At 38.0% G+C, this 16,103-nt stretch overlaps 1 protein-coding gene across 2 annotated transcripts in view; it reads left to right on the forward strand.

Annotated features, from left to right (window-relative positions):
• The window catches only part of Cntnap5b (contactin associated protein-like 5B), a 718,354-nt gene that overhangs the window by 382,396 nt on the left and 319,855 nt on the right, over nucleotides 1-16,103 (forward strand). For both annotated transcript variants that reach the window (XM_006529594.4, NM_172851.3), the window contains exons 9-10: nucleotides 5,397-5,546; nucleotides 9,427-9,598. In XM_006529594.4, coding sequence (XP_006529657.1) covers nucleotides 5,397-5,546; nucleotides 9,427-9,598 — 322 coding nt within the window. The remainder of the gene's footprint in view (nucleotides 1-5,396; nucleotides 5,547-9,426; nucleotides 9,599-16,103) is intronic.

Consider the following 16,103-nt stretch of genomic DNA (forward strand, 5'->3'; position numbering starts at 1 on the left):
TTTTTTGAAGGCCTGATAGAACTCTGCACTAAACCCATCTGGTCCTGGGGTTTTTTCTGATTGGGAGAGTATTAATGACTGCTTCTATTTCTTTAGGGGATATGGGACTGTTTAGATCACCTATCTGATCCCGATTTAACTTTGATACCTGGTAACTTTCTAGATAATTGTCCACTTCATCCAGATTTTCCAGTTTTCTTTAGTATTATAGACTTTTGTAGTGGGATCTGATGATCTTTTGGATTTTCTCAGTTTCTTTTGTTATGGCTCCCTTTTCATTTCTGATTTTATTAATTAGGATACTGTCTCTGTGCCTCTGGGTAGCCTGTTTAAGGGTTTATCTATCTTGTTGATTTTCTCAAAGAACCAGTTCCTCCTTTTGTTGATTCTTGGTATAGTTCTATTTTACTTCTACTTTGTTTATTTTGGCCATGAGATTGATTATTTCCTGCCCTCTACTCCTCTTGGGTTTCTTTCTTTCTTTTTGCTTTAGAGCTTTCAGATGTGCTGTTAAGTTGCTAGTGTATGCTCTCTGTAGTTTCTTTTGGAGGTTATGAGTTTTCTTTTTAGCACTATTATTGTGTTCCACAAGTTTGGGTATGTTGTGGCTTCATTTTCATTAAACTCTAAAAAGTTTTTAATTTCTTTCTTCCTGATCTATTTATCATTGCTTCCTGATCTAATTATCATTGAGTAGAGTATTGTTCAGCTTCCATGTATTTGTGTGTTTTCTATTCTTTATGTTGTTATTGAAGACCAGTCTTAGTCCATGGTGATCTGATAGGATGCATGGGATTATTTCAGTCTTCTTATATCTGTTGAGGCCTGTTTTGTGACCAATAATATGGTGAATTTTGGAGAAGAGAAAATGAGTTGCTGAGAAGAAGGTATATTCTTTTGTTTTAGGATAAAATGTTCTGTAGATATCTGTTTAAATCTATTTGTTTCATACCTTCTGTTAGTTTCACTGTGTCTCTATTTACTTTCTGTTTCCATGATCTTTCCATTGCTGAGAGTGAGGTGCTAAAGTCTCCCACTATTATTGTGTGAGGTGAAATGTGTCCTTTTAACTTTAGTAAAGTTTCTCTTATCAATGTGAGTTCCCTTGTATTAGGAGCATAGATATTCAGAATTGAGAGTTGTTTTTGTTTTTGTTTGTTTGTTTGTTTTGTAGATTTTTCCTTTGATGTGTATGAAGTGTCCTTCCTTATCTCTTTTGATAAATTTAGCTTAAAGTCAATTTTATTCAATATTACAATGGCTACTCCAGCTTGATTTTTGGATCTGCTTGCTTGAGAATTGTTTTCAGCCTTTTATTCTGAGATAGTATCTGTCTTTGTCACTGAGGTGGGTCTCTTGTATGCAGCAAAATGTTGGGTCCTGTTTAATTATCCATTCTGTTAGTCCATGTCTTTTTATTGGGGAATTGAGTCTATTGATATCTGCAATCCTATAGGTGGAACAACAATATGAACTAACCAGTACCCGCCACCCCCCCCACCCCCGCCCCAACCTGGAGCTCGTGTCTCTAGCTGAATATGAATCAGAAGATGGCCTAGTCGGCCATCAGTGGAAAGAGAGGACCATTGGTCGTGCAAATTTTATATGACTCAGGACAGGGGAACGCCAGGGCCAAGAAGTGGGAGTGGGTGGGTGGGGGAGTGGGTGGGGAGCGTGTGGGGGACTTTTGGGATAGCATTGGAAATGTAAATGAAATAAATACCAAAAAAATAAAAATTTCTAAATCTTATTGGATAACCTCCTGTTGTGTTTTTTTTTTTTTTTTAAACATACTTACAGAATGATTTTCATTACATGGAGTAAAAATCTGAGATCAATAAAAAAAAGATTAATTTTTTACTTTTTCTAGGGTGTAGTTTCCCTCGTTGTGTTGGAGTTCTCAATTTATTATCCTTTGAAGGGCTGGATTTGTGGAAAGACATTGTGTAAATTTTTTGTCATGGAATATCTTGGTTTCTCAATCTAAGTTAATTGAGAGTTTTGCTGGGTGTAGTAGACTGGACTGGCATTTTAGTTCTCTTAGAGTCTGTATGGCATCTGCCCAGTATTCTGGCTTTCATAGTCTCTTACGAGAAGTCCGGTATAATTCTTGTAAGTCTGCCTTTATATGTTACTTGGTCTACTTCCCTTACTGCTTTTAATATTCTTTCTTCGTTATGTGCATATGGTATTTTGTTTATTATTTGATGGGAGAATTTTTTTTCTGGTCCAATCTATTTGATGTTTGTAGGCTTCTTGTCTGTTTATGGGCATCTGTTTTTTTTTTTTTTTTTTAGGTTAGGCAAGTTTTCTTCTATAATTTTGTTGAAGATATTTACTGGCCCTTTAAGTTAGGAACCTTTTCTTTCTTCTATGCCTATTATCCTTATGTTTGGTCTTCTCATTTTGTCCTGCATTTTACTGGATGTTTTGGATTATGATTTTTTTTGTATTTTGCATTTTTGATTGTTGTGTCAATGTTTTCTTTCTTTTTTTATAATATATTTTTATTACGTATTTTCCTCAATTACATTTCCAAATGTTTTCTATGGCACCTTCAGTGTCTGAGATTCAGTCTTCTATTTCATGTATTCTGTTGGTGATGCTTACATATATGACTCTTGATTGCTTTCCTAGGTTTTTTTTATCTCCAGGGTTGTCTCCCTTAGGCATTTCTTTATTGCATCTGCTTCCATTTTTTAGATCCCAGATGGTTTTGTTCAATTCCTTCACCTGTTTGGTTGTGTTTTCCTGTAATTCTTTAAGGAATATTTGTGTTTCATTTTTAAGATCTTCTACCTATTTATGTGTATTCTCCTGTATTTCTTTAACGGAATCATTTATGTCCTTCTTAAAATCCTCTACCAGCATCATAAGATGTGATTTTTAAATCCAAATCTTTCTTTTCCGGTGTGTTGGTAGATCCAGGACGTGCTGTGATGGGAGAACTGGGTTCTGATGATGCCAAGTATCCTTGGTTACTGTTGGTAAGAATCTTGTGTTTGCTTTCACCAGCTGGTTATCTCTGGTGCTAGATGGCCTTGCTGTCTCTTGCTGGAGCTTGTCCCTCCTATGGGTTTGTAAGCCCATATCAGCAGTCCTAGGAGACCAGTTTTCTCCTGGTAGAACTTGTGTACACAGGGCTGTGGAACTGCCCAAGCTCCAGGTGCAGATGGTGACAGGAAGGATCCTGTCCTAGCTGCTCTACTGTTCTTGTGCCCCGTGTGCTCCTTGCTAGTCCTACCCTGGACAGTTATTGTAGAGAAAATAGCTATCTCACCTTTGAACCTGGGAGTGAAAGCATTCCTGGGAGACCAGCTCTCTCCTGGAGGGACCTGTGCATAGCGTGCTTTTGAACAACCCCATCTCTTGGGTGCAGATTGTGACTGGAAGATCCTGTCCCAGCAGGGTCACTGTTCCTGCACTCTGAGTGCTCCTGGCTGGTTTTGATCCCCTGAATTTTTTTTCTTACTTTCTTCATTGCCAGTGATATAAAAAATATCTACTTTATACTTTGGAACTGAAAGTTCCAATTCTTTGTAGGAGACAACAAAATAATATTGTGCAATTTTTTCATTCTAAATGTGTCACTTTTGTTATTATTATTTATTTTCTTTTTATTAATTCGGGATTGCTTTTTACACTTATGAGTATAGATGCCAACCTGGGCCAGAAGAAGATATCAGATCAAGGGAACTGGAATTTCCTCCAGTATGGGCTTCCTGAAGTTGTGCTGTGAACTGAACTCATGTGCTCTGGAAGAGTAGCCAGTGCTCATAACTGCCCAGGCAACTCTCCAGACTACATTTTAGTAGGTACCTTGGGAAACTTTGGCATTTCACTCTATAGGATACTGGCAGTGTTTGTTTGGCTTTGTTTTTTTTTTTTTTTTTCCTAAAGTGTATTGTAATTCCTAATATGAACTTATCATGTACAATCCAAATAATTCAGTGTTATTTGAAATACTAATCAGTTTGAACCTTTACTATTGTAAAAAATAAATAAATGACCTCATGAAGTATTGACATCTCACATGTTGGCTGCATACCTTATTACTTTAGAATTAGTTCTTTAGATACAATCCATGGAAATGAAATACATTTGTAAGATATTTAATATTGTAGATATAACACCTTCCAAAAATAATGTACACATTTATGTTTAAAATCAAGATATATTGTCTGTTCCACTCTAGATCAGTTGTTCTATATGCTGTGGTCCTTTAATAAAGTTTCTCATTTTGGAAAACCCCAACCCTATAATTATTTTGATGACTACTTTATAACTATATATTTTTTACTGTTTTGAATTATAATGCAAATATTTGTTATACAGGATTCTTGATATTCCACCCCTGTGAAAGCCTCATTCAACTACATAGGGGTAGCAACCTGTAGGTTAAGAACAACTGCTCTAGGACAGTGTCTTTTGCCTTACAGAAGCTTTTAAGTTTCGTAAGATTCCATTTATTATTGATCTTAGTTTCTTATCTACTAGTGTTCTATTCAAGAAGTTGTATTATACCAATGCATATAGCAGTCAAACACAGAAAAACATGGGTAATGATATTGAAAAGTATCAAGGCATAGAACTCGCATATGAAGAGATAAAGGAAGGCTCTGGCTTCTACAGGTATACCTTAGCAAACTCCTGTGATGTTATGCAACATCAATAAGGGGAGATAGTAGAGCCTATGACTATAATAAACTTTTATGAATTTTATGTACTCCTATACAAAGCCTATGCCTAGCCTAATCCTTGGCTCCTGGATACTAACCAGACTCTGCATGGTGAATCACATATCTCCTCCTAGGATTGTCCATAGCTTACCTTTTGCCTTACAGAAGCTTTTCAGTTTCGTAAGAAAATACATTGAAATATAGCTTCATACATTGTGGGCATATATTTAAATTAGTAAATGAAAGCAAAGCACACCTACAATTGCTTATACCTCAAATGTTCTTGCAAAATATATATTCATTCCTTGGAATCACCTGACAGAATATTTACCTCATTAGCACAGCCCCCATGGCCAAGACCCAAATTCTAGCTTGTAAAAGTTTTCACTAACAGGATGATACAACCTTTAGATGATTCAAAATTGCAGAGTATGAAATGACCTAGGCCGTTTCTGTATGAAGAAAAAACTGCTGGTGTCATTTTGAAGCATTTTAACAGTTTTTTTTCCCCAGCTTTTTCCTTTGCAGCCACCCATGACTATTCTAATTAATATATAGCATTTCTTTATTTGGCACAGATGTCCAATATTTTGGTTTGCCTCCCTTTTTTTCTAAGAAAACAAAAACTATCAGAAATGGTTTAAGGAAAGAGAATAAGATGTAAGGCAGAGGAGAAATATGGCCCTCATGAAACAGCCCTTCCTGTGTCTCTTGCAGGCAGAAGCTTGAATAATGGCCAGTGGCATTCTGTCAACATCAATGCAAGGAGAAATCGTGTTACTCTCACACTGGATAATGATCCTGCTTCTCCAGCTCTGGAAACCCCCTGGCTACAGATATATTCTGGATATAGTTACTACTTTGGAGGTAAGTTTCCTGTCTTTAAGAGTTCACAAAAAAAAGGGGCAAGGAACCGATTCCAACCAATGCTTTGTCAACTAGATAACCCACCCCATAGCTGGGCATGCACACATGCAGCTGCATTCAAGCAACAAACTGCAAGAAAGCAAAACCTCAGACAACCATGCAAATGTAAGTTATCTATGGCAGAAGGAACTGCAGCTATTAGAGTTGGGTTACATAACTTACCAAAAGTGATTTGTGTTGCTAGGCCAAGCTTCTTGGTCTCACATTGGAAAGGAGACCTCAGCTGAAAACTTAGAAAAATGGGGTTGAGAGTCAGCAAATAACCACAAGAGGTAAAAACTCAAGTGGGAGGCATCAACAGTCAGCCCTGCCATCTAAGTCATCCACATTCATGGAGGATGGAGTAAAGTGGAGAAGAGCTAGAGGCTCCAAGGTACAAGGGGAGGAGCCATTGAAATTTCTATCATCATTCTTTCTATTGTTTGCTGAACCCTTGCAACATTTCAAATAACAAAATCAAAAAATTACTGGGGTAGATAAAACTTATATGGCATATTACTATTTTTTATAAAGGGACCCATTTTGAGGATTTTAAAAATATCTTTTATTAAAAGAGATGGTGTCTACTTCTGAAACCAGTGGTCTGTCTTACAGAAGTCACATCTAACTGGAACATAGTCCATGTGCCTCTCTAACCTGGAGCTCCTAGGATACAGTTCCTGGACTCCTTTTCTAGAACAAGCTCACATTCAAAATTATTGGGAGATATAAACAAGAGCAGAATGCAGGCTTGTGGAAGCTTAGTAGTGAAGGTCTTATTCAGCATGTAATAGGCACTGGTCACCATGCATGGCACACATGTACACACAACCCCATGGATATTGGTCTGTCTGTTCATGTTTCTCCTACACAATGTAAAGTATAGCACAAGCTGGTTCAGATAATGTACATGTAAGCATAAGCTAGCCTTGCCCTAGAGATAACAGTTCCTTCCCATGAGATAACTGAATACTAGCATTTTATTATAGCATTCACTGAAGAGGTAGCAGAAACACTTTCCTCTCAAAATGAGGACCTGAGTTCTATCCTTGGAGCCAGTAGTGAAAGAAGAGAATGGGCTCCATAATTCTGTCATCTGACTTCCATACACACATAAAGGCATGCAGAATGATAAAAATAATAATAACAGGAATGAAATACACACTATAGTTACTTAAGGCCTGCCACATAGTAATCATGCATTCTACACTGATCTCTATTCTAAAACTTTTAGTCTGTTATCTCCAAATCCTTCTTCCTAAGGAAATGTTTGACAGGCTTAAAACACGCAAACACACACACACACACGCACACACACACACACACACACACGCGCGCGCGCACACACACACACACACACACACACACACTACACACATATTATTTGCTTTGCACATGTCCAGAATATGTATTTAGGGTCTCTTTGGAAGGGAGCTGTGTGAAACAAAATCAGTGAGGTTGGATTTTAGCATGAGGAAGGAGCATAGTCTTTCACCCACAATTATCATTACAGACTCTGTCATAGTATATACTTATAGTGGTGATGTGTCTATATGATACATAATAAGGCTGCTATTTGATGAAATAAAATAATGTGTAGGTTGGAGATATGACTCAGTCATAAAGCTCATATTGTGCAAACACACAGACCTAGATTTGGACCCCTAGACCTCTCAGAAAGCCAGACTCTGTAGCTCATGACTGTAATCTTCCTGCCACTCATGCCAGCAAACCAGCAAAATACTGTGGCAAACAGAAAACTCATCTTCAGACAAGGTAGAAATCAGCAACTGCTGTAGTTGTCTTCTAATCTCCATGTATTGACTGTGGCACATGTGCAACTGTACTTATATACATCCTCACTCAAATAAAATCAAAATAATCTGTTGGTAGCTGTAGAGGCAGTGAGTGTATGGAGCAGATTTAATCTATATTTACTGCAGTCTCATAGTGAAAGGAAATGAATGGGAACAGATGCTGAACAGTGGTCTCAACTCCAAGCTGTGCATTCTACATTACATATGGAATTTCATCAGTGAAGAAAGAATGGTGGTCAGGAAATTATTTTCAAGCAAAATGGCCTTGATGAATCCTGTCACAATAATCTTCCGAAACATCACAGAAACAGCTTTCCTCCCCCTAGTTAGAATATTGTCAAATTCTGGGTGGGTTTTTAGGGTCCTTGACTTAGAATAAAAACCTTTATTTGTGATATATATGTTTGTACAAACCCTCCATATATAGACTGTAGACATTAGGAAGGTGAAAAATGAGCTTCAGAAATAATAGTCAACTTCCAAAAATTCTTTCTAGAGCATCAATTTGAAGTTGTAGCATCTCTTCACTTTATGGTGTGACTGTGTGCTATTAACCAGATGTTGGACCTCGAACTCCTGTCTATTAGAGATGTATGAGATAAATCCCCTTTATTTATGGCATATTGCCATGTTCTCAAATTCACATTACTATATGTTCTGAGCCTATTAAAACCACTGAGATGGCATTTTTAAGAAAATACATATTCATTTACCTGCTTGCTCTTCACCTGTCTTAATGAGGAGAAGATTGGCCTGGCCACAGGAGGTGCTATACTGGTATAATGCATTTATATTTTTAAAAGAGCATTCTTTAAGAGCTGTGGTGTTACCCTTTGCATGTGCTATTACAGTCTATAATTATGTCCACTTAAGCCCATTATTCTCTTAATGTCTGCATTATTCTCTTAATGTCTGGATTTTCTTTGCACAGCATGTCAAAAACCTGCTTAGTTCCTGAGTATAATTTTCTTAGAAGCTAGACCTGCTAATGTTCCACAATTAACCAGTTACTCAGCTGCTATCCTTACAAAGCATAATTTCCTTAGAAAATATAGTTCAGAATTACATTGTGAATTTAGATGTGTTTTTCAGACAGGCAACATTCCCAAGCACTTACCATATATGAATAGTATGTGAAGGATGTTGTTCAAAGTAAAAACAAATAGGTTTCCAACAGGAAGGTGTGTGTGTGTGTGTGTGTGTGTGTGTGTGTGTGTGTGTGTGTGTGTGTCTGTGTGTGTGTGTGTGTGTGTGTTGCTGACTCAGTTGGTACAATACTTACCATGAAAGTATGGGAAACTGAGATTGGATTCCAGTACTCATATAAAATAGTGGGCATGGTGTAGAACCTCTTGAGTTTCAGTGCTGGCAAGGCTGAGATGAGCAGGCTCCTGAGGCTTATTAATAACCCAGCCTATTCCAGTAAAAAAAGCCTCCCAGTGGGTAAGGAGCCAGTGTCCATCAAAGTAAAATGAAGGCAGAGACCCAGAGTTAAGAAACAGCCAGTCTAGAAAAATTGGTGAACCCCTGATTCACAAACTAACCTTATCTTAAAGAATAAAATGGGAATTGGTACAAAAAGACACCCTGAGGTTAATCTATGGCTTCTAAATGTATATTCATGAAATATTGCATCTTCTACATGCACTCACATGAAACACAATATTTTCTATATGTACTCACATGAGACACTGCATCTTCTTCACTTACCCAGATCTTCAGGCATGCAATACACACACATAGACACTCACACATACAGAGAGAGAGGGGGGGGGAAGCGAGAGTTAAGGTAAATGTCATACCAATAATATTCCCTTTGGCAGTTTTTTTCCTTTATATTGACTGAGCATCCACATTTTAAATAATTTTTGTACCTCCTCCTGAGCTAGGATTTACAACAAAAGTATTCCCTGCTGTGAATAAAAAATGCCCAAATAATTAGACCTTAAGGTCTTCCATCAATAGGTTGCCAAAACAATGACAGATAATTTCAGTGCTCTTCATGTTTTTTCTCTGTCTCACAGGGTGCCCTGACAATCTCACCGATTCCCAATGCTTAAATCCCATTAAGGCTTTCCAAGGCTGCATGAGGCTCATCTTTATTGATAACCAGCCCAAGGACCTCATTTCAGTTCAGCAAGGTTCCCTGGGGAATTTTAGTGATTTACACATTGATCTGTGTAGCATCAAAGACAGGTAATTATTGTCTTGTCTCCTCTGTTCCCTGACCCCTTCCCATTCTCAGTTATGAATATGAATTTATTTAAGCAAAATTCTAATCCACAGACATTAGCCACATTAGATATAATTGAGTTGCCTAATAGAAAATATTTCTAAAAGGATTTCAGGCTCAGAGAAAAACAGGTTAAATTATTTGAGTCTCTCTCTATGTTAACTTGCAGTAAATGAGATATGCAAAGTAAATCAAACTACAAATTTGTGAAAGGATTGAAATTTTATGCATAAACTTTTGATTACATTGAAGTTAAAGCACAGAGGAGAGAGAAATTACTCTCCCTAAACCATTTCATCCTTTGCCAGAAGTGGATGTTTTTCCTTTAATATCCAAAGCTTCATTAAATCTATAGCTAAGGGATTGGCTGTGCTCAAGGTAGATATCCTCAATTGGAGATGGCTGGTCCTAGCTGACACCAACTCCACCTATTTGTTTCTTTAGTTCCAAAGCGACTCAGACTAGTGATAATCAGTACTTTTATTTTACAACTCAGAGATTCAACATGACACTCACTTTCTGGCTAGATCTCTCTTTGGATTTGATTCTGCTTATGTTTCTAGATTGAATGTCAGAAAACCAAAGTGAATGGATACTGAATTTCAGCAGTATTTTGCTATGTTCCTTCTATAGCACATACCTGGTTTTTCCCTTTAACTCTTAAGTTCTTCTACCCCTCTTAAGATATCAAGGAGCCAGTGGGTTAAAACGATTTAAGTGCAAACCTATGTGTTGGTGTTAGAAGTCCTTGGCTAAAATAATTAGCCATTGCTATAAATTGAAATAGTCCCTTATTTGTGAAACATGTGTTACTAGTAAGGCCCCATGATGCCAGTAATTAGTATCACTGTTAGAATGAGGAATGAGATGGAGGAGTTAACATCTTGAGGGATGAGCAAAAATCATGATTGACTACGGTAAGAATAAACAGAAGCTGGTAGTGCTGCAGAATGTCTAGGAAATAGACCATGTTTTGTGTTACCAAGTCAAAGTACTTTGACTTTACATTTAAAATCTCTAGCACTGGGAAACATTTTATAACTAATTGTACACAATAGTATTCTTAGCAATATATGTTTCCAGAGAAGCAGGATGACTTGTCTTGTAATCCTCCATGTTTTAGATTCAGTGGACATGCTATAGTTCAGCTGATTTGCTATAGTTCAGCTCATGGGTCATTCAGGGAAGACACATGGGTTCCACATAGCTGGTGATGTGGACCGAGAATCATTACAAAGAAGGCCTTTGTGCTAGCAGATTTTGGTTTCATATTCTATATGAGAATTGAGAAGGAATACCATGAGATTTAACTAGAAACATGAATTAAGAAAAATATCAACACATCTAGGGGAGTTCAAGTGATGAGTATCCCAGTCTAGGAAGAAATAGTGAAAAGCATCAGGTAACTTTACTGGAGAACCTGGGAAAGCAGCCATGCAGAACATGGTCTCTGCTAATGCTGGAAATAATGAAAATAATTAGATGGAACATTAGCATACATTTCTGATACTATTACACATGGAACTACCAACACATCACTCTGTATTCTTCATCCTTCCCCACTGCCCCCCACCCCTTTATTTTCCATTTGGCCATGTGTGCTTCATTAAAATGTGCTTATTTAGAGGTCTCAAAATCAGAGCAATTACAGGAAATGGATACTACCCCAAGTAGTATGCTGTACTCCTGGCAATGAAGAAACTTCCAAAATCATCATCTGGTGCAGCATTAGAGTATTACAGATCAATATTAGAGTATTACAGATCAAAAGCACATTTGTCAATTGGTTATCTTTGATATCTTAATATAAAATCAAGGAAACTCTCATTATTTTTGATTACATGAAAGTTATTGCCATCTACCTTGCATCATTACTTTTGTGTAGTTGCAGTCTTGAGTGATTACATACATTTGTGTTTGGTTTACTTGTTTAATGAGAAATGTGATTCCTTTCATGGATAACTGGTATGTTTCACTTGAATTGCAGTTACTTTCTCTTACAAAAAAAGGAAACCTGTGTCCAAAGCTTTCATTGCTCTCCTTCTGATCTAATTCACACTTGTGTGAAATCTGGGAACCTAGGTGAAAGGTTACAAAGGCAGGTGTTCCAGAAGTTTTGTTGTTGTTGTTTTGTTTTGTTTTCCTTCAGTTTTTGTAATAAAAATAGATGTCATAATGAAAGTGAGTATACAAGTAAACTGTTAGCAGCAATAGAAGCAAGGAAGGGAAAATGTGTGGTATAGATGCATAAAATGAAGAGGCAATTTGTCAGAGGTCAGGAATGGAGAGAAAAGCTTCAGTGCTTGGCAAGCAGACACAGGGAATCTCTGGAGCTCCCTAGCCAACTCAGACAGGGAATTCCAGTTTATGGGAAACTCCTGCATTGTTCCATGTTTAATGTGTTAATCAGGGTGAATATTTTGGCCTGCTGCTAAGAACCTACCTGCTAGGGACAGCAAGGGTTAACTCTGGCTGTGGTTTCCCTACCTATGCACTTTCCTGGCAAACAGGACCAGCAGATACTAAGACCTCTATCCTTGCTTTCTATGTGTTTTTTCTCCTTCACAGGGACATGGGACCGATCTACACATCCTGGCTTTTCTTTCATAATCTTTCGTCCGTTTGTTTGTTTGTTTCTTTCTTTCTTTCCAAATATGCCTGGGAGGAGATTCAGATACTGAAGGCCATGCAGTACATTTTTTAATTGGTTGTTTTATTTATTTATATTGAAATGCTCTCCCCTTACCCCGTTTCCCCTCTGCAACCTTCCTATCCCATTCCCCCTTACCCTGCTTCAATGAAGGTGCTCCCCAACCATCCCACACATTCCTGCTTCACTGCCCTAGCATTCCTCTACACTGGGGCATCAAGCCTTCACAGGACCGAGGGCCTTCTCTCTCATTGATGCCATATGAGAACCCTCCAGCTCTTTCAGTCCTTCCCCTAAGTCGTCCATTGGGGTCCCTGTGCTCACACTGCAAGCATTCACATCTATACTGGTCAGGATATGGCAGAGCCTCTCAGGAGACAGTTGTATCAGGCTCCTGTCAGCACTTCTTGGCAGCCCCAGTAGTGTCTGGGTTTGGAGTCCGCATTTAGAATGGATACCCAGGTGGGGTAGTCTCTGAATGCCCTTTCCTTCAGTCTCTGCTCTACTCTTTGTCCCCGTATTTCCTTTAGACAGGAGCAATTCTGGGTTAAAATTTTGGAGATGGATGGATGACCCCATTCGTCAACCCAGGTGCCATGCCTAAATCTCTGGATCTGATATTGGCAGGTTATCTATCCCCTTTGTGGAGTATTTCAGCTAACATCATCCCTTTGGGTGTCCTGTGAGGCTCTTGCTTTCCTGGAATCTGGAAATTTCTGGTTGCCACCCTCAGTTCCCCATCCCCCACTGCTACACAACTCTGTTCAGTTTCCTGATCCTCTGTACATCCCTTCCACCTCCTTCCATACCTGACTCTTCCCCTCTTTTTCCCCTCCCCAACTTTTCTTCCTCCCAAGTCACTCCCACTGTCTACTTCCCTACATTACTTTGTTTCCCCTTCTAAACAAGACTGAAGCATCCACTCTTTTGTCTTCCTTTTTCTTGAGCTTTATGTGGTCTGTGAGTTGTATAATGGGTATTCCATGCTCTTTGCCTAATATATCCTTATCAGTGAGTACATACCATGTATGTTCTTTTGTGACTGAGTTATCACACTCAGTATATTATCTAGATCCATCCATTTGCCTGCAAATTTCTTGATGTCATTGCTTTTAATAGCTTAATAGTATTCTATTGTGTAAATGTACCACATTTTCTGTATCCATTCCTCTGTTGAGGGACATCTGGATTCTTTCCAGCTTCTGGCTAGTATAAATATGACTGCTATTAACATAGTGAAGCATATGTCCTTATTACATGTTGGAGCATCTTCTGGATATATATCCAGGAGTAGTATAGCTTGGGTCCTCAGGTAGTACTATGTCCAGTTTGTTTTGATGAACTGCCAGACTAATTTCCAGAGTGGTTGTACCCACTTGCAATCCCAACAGCAATTAGAAAGGAAGTAACAGGATGGAATGATTCTCTCTCTCTCTCTCTCTCTCTCTCTCTCTCTCTCTCTCTCTCTCTCTCTCTCTCTCTGGACTGAGCTTTTATTATTTTTTTAATTAGATATTTTCTTCATTTACATTTCAAATGCTATCCCAAAAGTCCCCCAACTCAATAAGAACGAAGACCAAAGGAATGATTCTTTTAAGACACATTCATTCCCAAACCATAAATCCATTTTATTAACTGTGCATTTGTTACTGTAATACAAATGATCCTGGCAGATTTTAATTATGTGTTTTGGTGTTTATATGTGTATGTGCCCACATATGAGTAGATGCACAGGTATGAGGGTGGTCTGGAGGCCAAAGGCTCACAACTTTTGTCATTCTCAGTCATTTTCCCCTCCGTAATTTGAGCAGGGTTCTCTCATTGAACCTGAGCATACTTGTTTGTCTGCTGTAAAATGCTTTCATAGCACATGTGAAGATCCCAGAATGCCCCCAGTTCTATCCGAAAAAACTAAAACTGTACCAAAAGCCCACCTATCCCTAAACCCCATCTTATAATTCACACAGCTCTTTTACTATTTGACTGGGTATAGTTTAGTGTCCAGCTGTAATCAATAATTTTACTCTGCATTTTGGGAAAGAGTTCTTGGTGTCAAATATTGCATTATGCTGGGAGCTGATGCTTTGCCATAAGTCATAATTTGAGCACTTCTGACATTAATAGCATTTGCTCTCGTGATTGCAGATGAACCAGCTATGAAGCTTACATAAGTAAATATTATCCTCTGTTATTGAAAATCATATTTACTGAAAGTGAAGAATAAATTTGATATCTACCTAAAACCCTTCATACCAGAGTTCTGAGAGAAGGGTTGTTTGAGAGTGGGAAAATAAATGAAGTCAAATCATTGTTCCAAGCTGAAGTCCTATGTTTAGCTTGAGACAGTTTTCAGATTTCTCTCTCATTCATTCTCTCTCTCTCTCTCTCTCTCTCTCTCTCTCTCTCTCTCTCTCTTTCTCTCTCCAGACAACTCTCTGCTTGAGATAGATTTCTTTTGCTCTTCTAAAATCTGTCTGGATAGCTAATTTTCTGTAGATGAAAAATCCATTCTTTCATTTTACATATTAATCAGTATTTCCCCCAAGTTCCATTTTGATTATTCCATGAATCAATATCCATGACCCCAGTCTGGAAATCCACCCTAGCATTACCATTCTAACCATGCCAATGCCTAAACTAGTCTGTCTCAGGCTGACCTTGTAATCTTAAGCAAACAAATACAAATAAACAAACAAACAGCACAAACCTTATCTAGGTGAGATTTTGTCTTATGATCACTACATCCTAAATTGCTTTATTTCTTTCTTTAGTATCTTTCTGACAAATTGGATTATAATGCAGCTGGTTCTGTTCCTTTTCGTCTATGAAGCTCCTTATACAATTCATATTGCATCCTTATATTACATAGCTGAGAAATTATTTATTTTTGAACTCATGTTTTCAGCGTCTTTCCCATAATTTTAAGGGCTTTGCTGAATGTCACAGCATTCTAGCATTTTGCTGAGATAGAGATACATCCTCACATCTCAGACTTGTGCTGTATCCTGTTATCATGGCGTCATTCTCCTTTGCTGAGAGGGCATTCCTCCAAGAAAGAACGTGAAAATATGTACACTATGATAAAAACAAGCCTTATGCCCACAGAAACCATCAACACCCATGGAGGCCGATGCCATGCTGGCACTGTTAAAATGGCAGGAAACCATGTCATACAATCTCTTATACAGCCAAGCCAGATATGGCACAAGTGGTGTTCAGTGTTCCTTATTTTGTTTAGCAAGATGTTCATAAAATTAGAAAAGAAAGCTACAATAATGTATCTAAGCAATATAATCTGTAAATAATACAGTGAAAGGAAGAACAGGAGCACACTATCCTTATTATAGTTTTGTGCTTTAAGAAAAAAATAAATGGAGTGTGTCTGCCATGGAAGGTGTGTGGAGAGACAGCAGCTAAAATGAAAGAAGATACAGACAATGTGTCCTTAGGGAAGTTGGAGGACATGAGTGCTCTCCCTGTAATCAGAAGGTGGAGAGTGCTGTAGGAATCCATGCAGCTCCTGGATGCCAGGTTGGCAGCTATTAAGTTGGCTCTGTCTGCCTGGAGGAATGATACAAGCAATGGTCCTGAGGGTGCTAACAAATTTGTGCCCATGTCAGCTCTTATTAGACAGTGAAATTACTGGAGAATACCAATTTCTCTTTGGCCCAGGAACCAAGAGTAGAATTGGATATACTTCCCCACACCCCACCATTTTTATCAAAAGTAACTGGCAATGACTAGAAAGAAAAAAAAAATCACTCAATTTTATTTATTTATTTATTTATTTATTTATTTATTTATTTATTTATTGGCTA

This window comes from Mus musculus, chromosome 1 (genome assembly GCF_000001635.26).
Source record: "Mus musculus strain C57BL/6J chromosome 1, GRCm38.p6 C57BL/6J".
NCBI classification, from domain to species: Eukaryota; Metazoa; Chordata; class Mammalia; order Rodentia; family Muridae; genus Mus; species Mus musculus.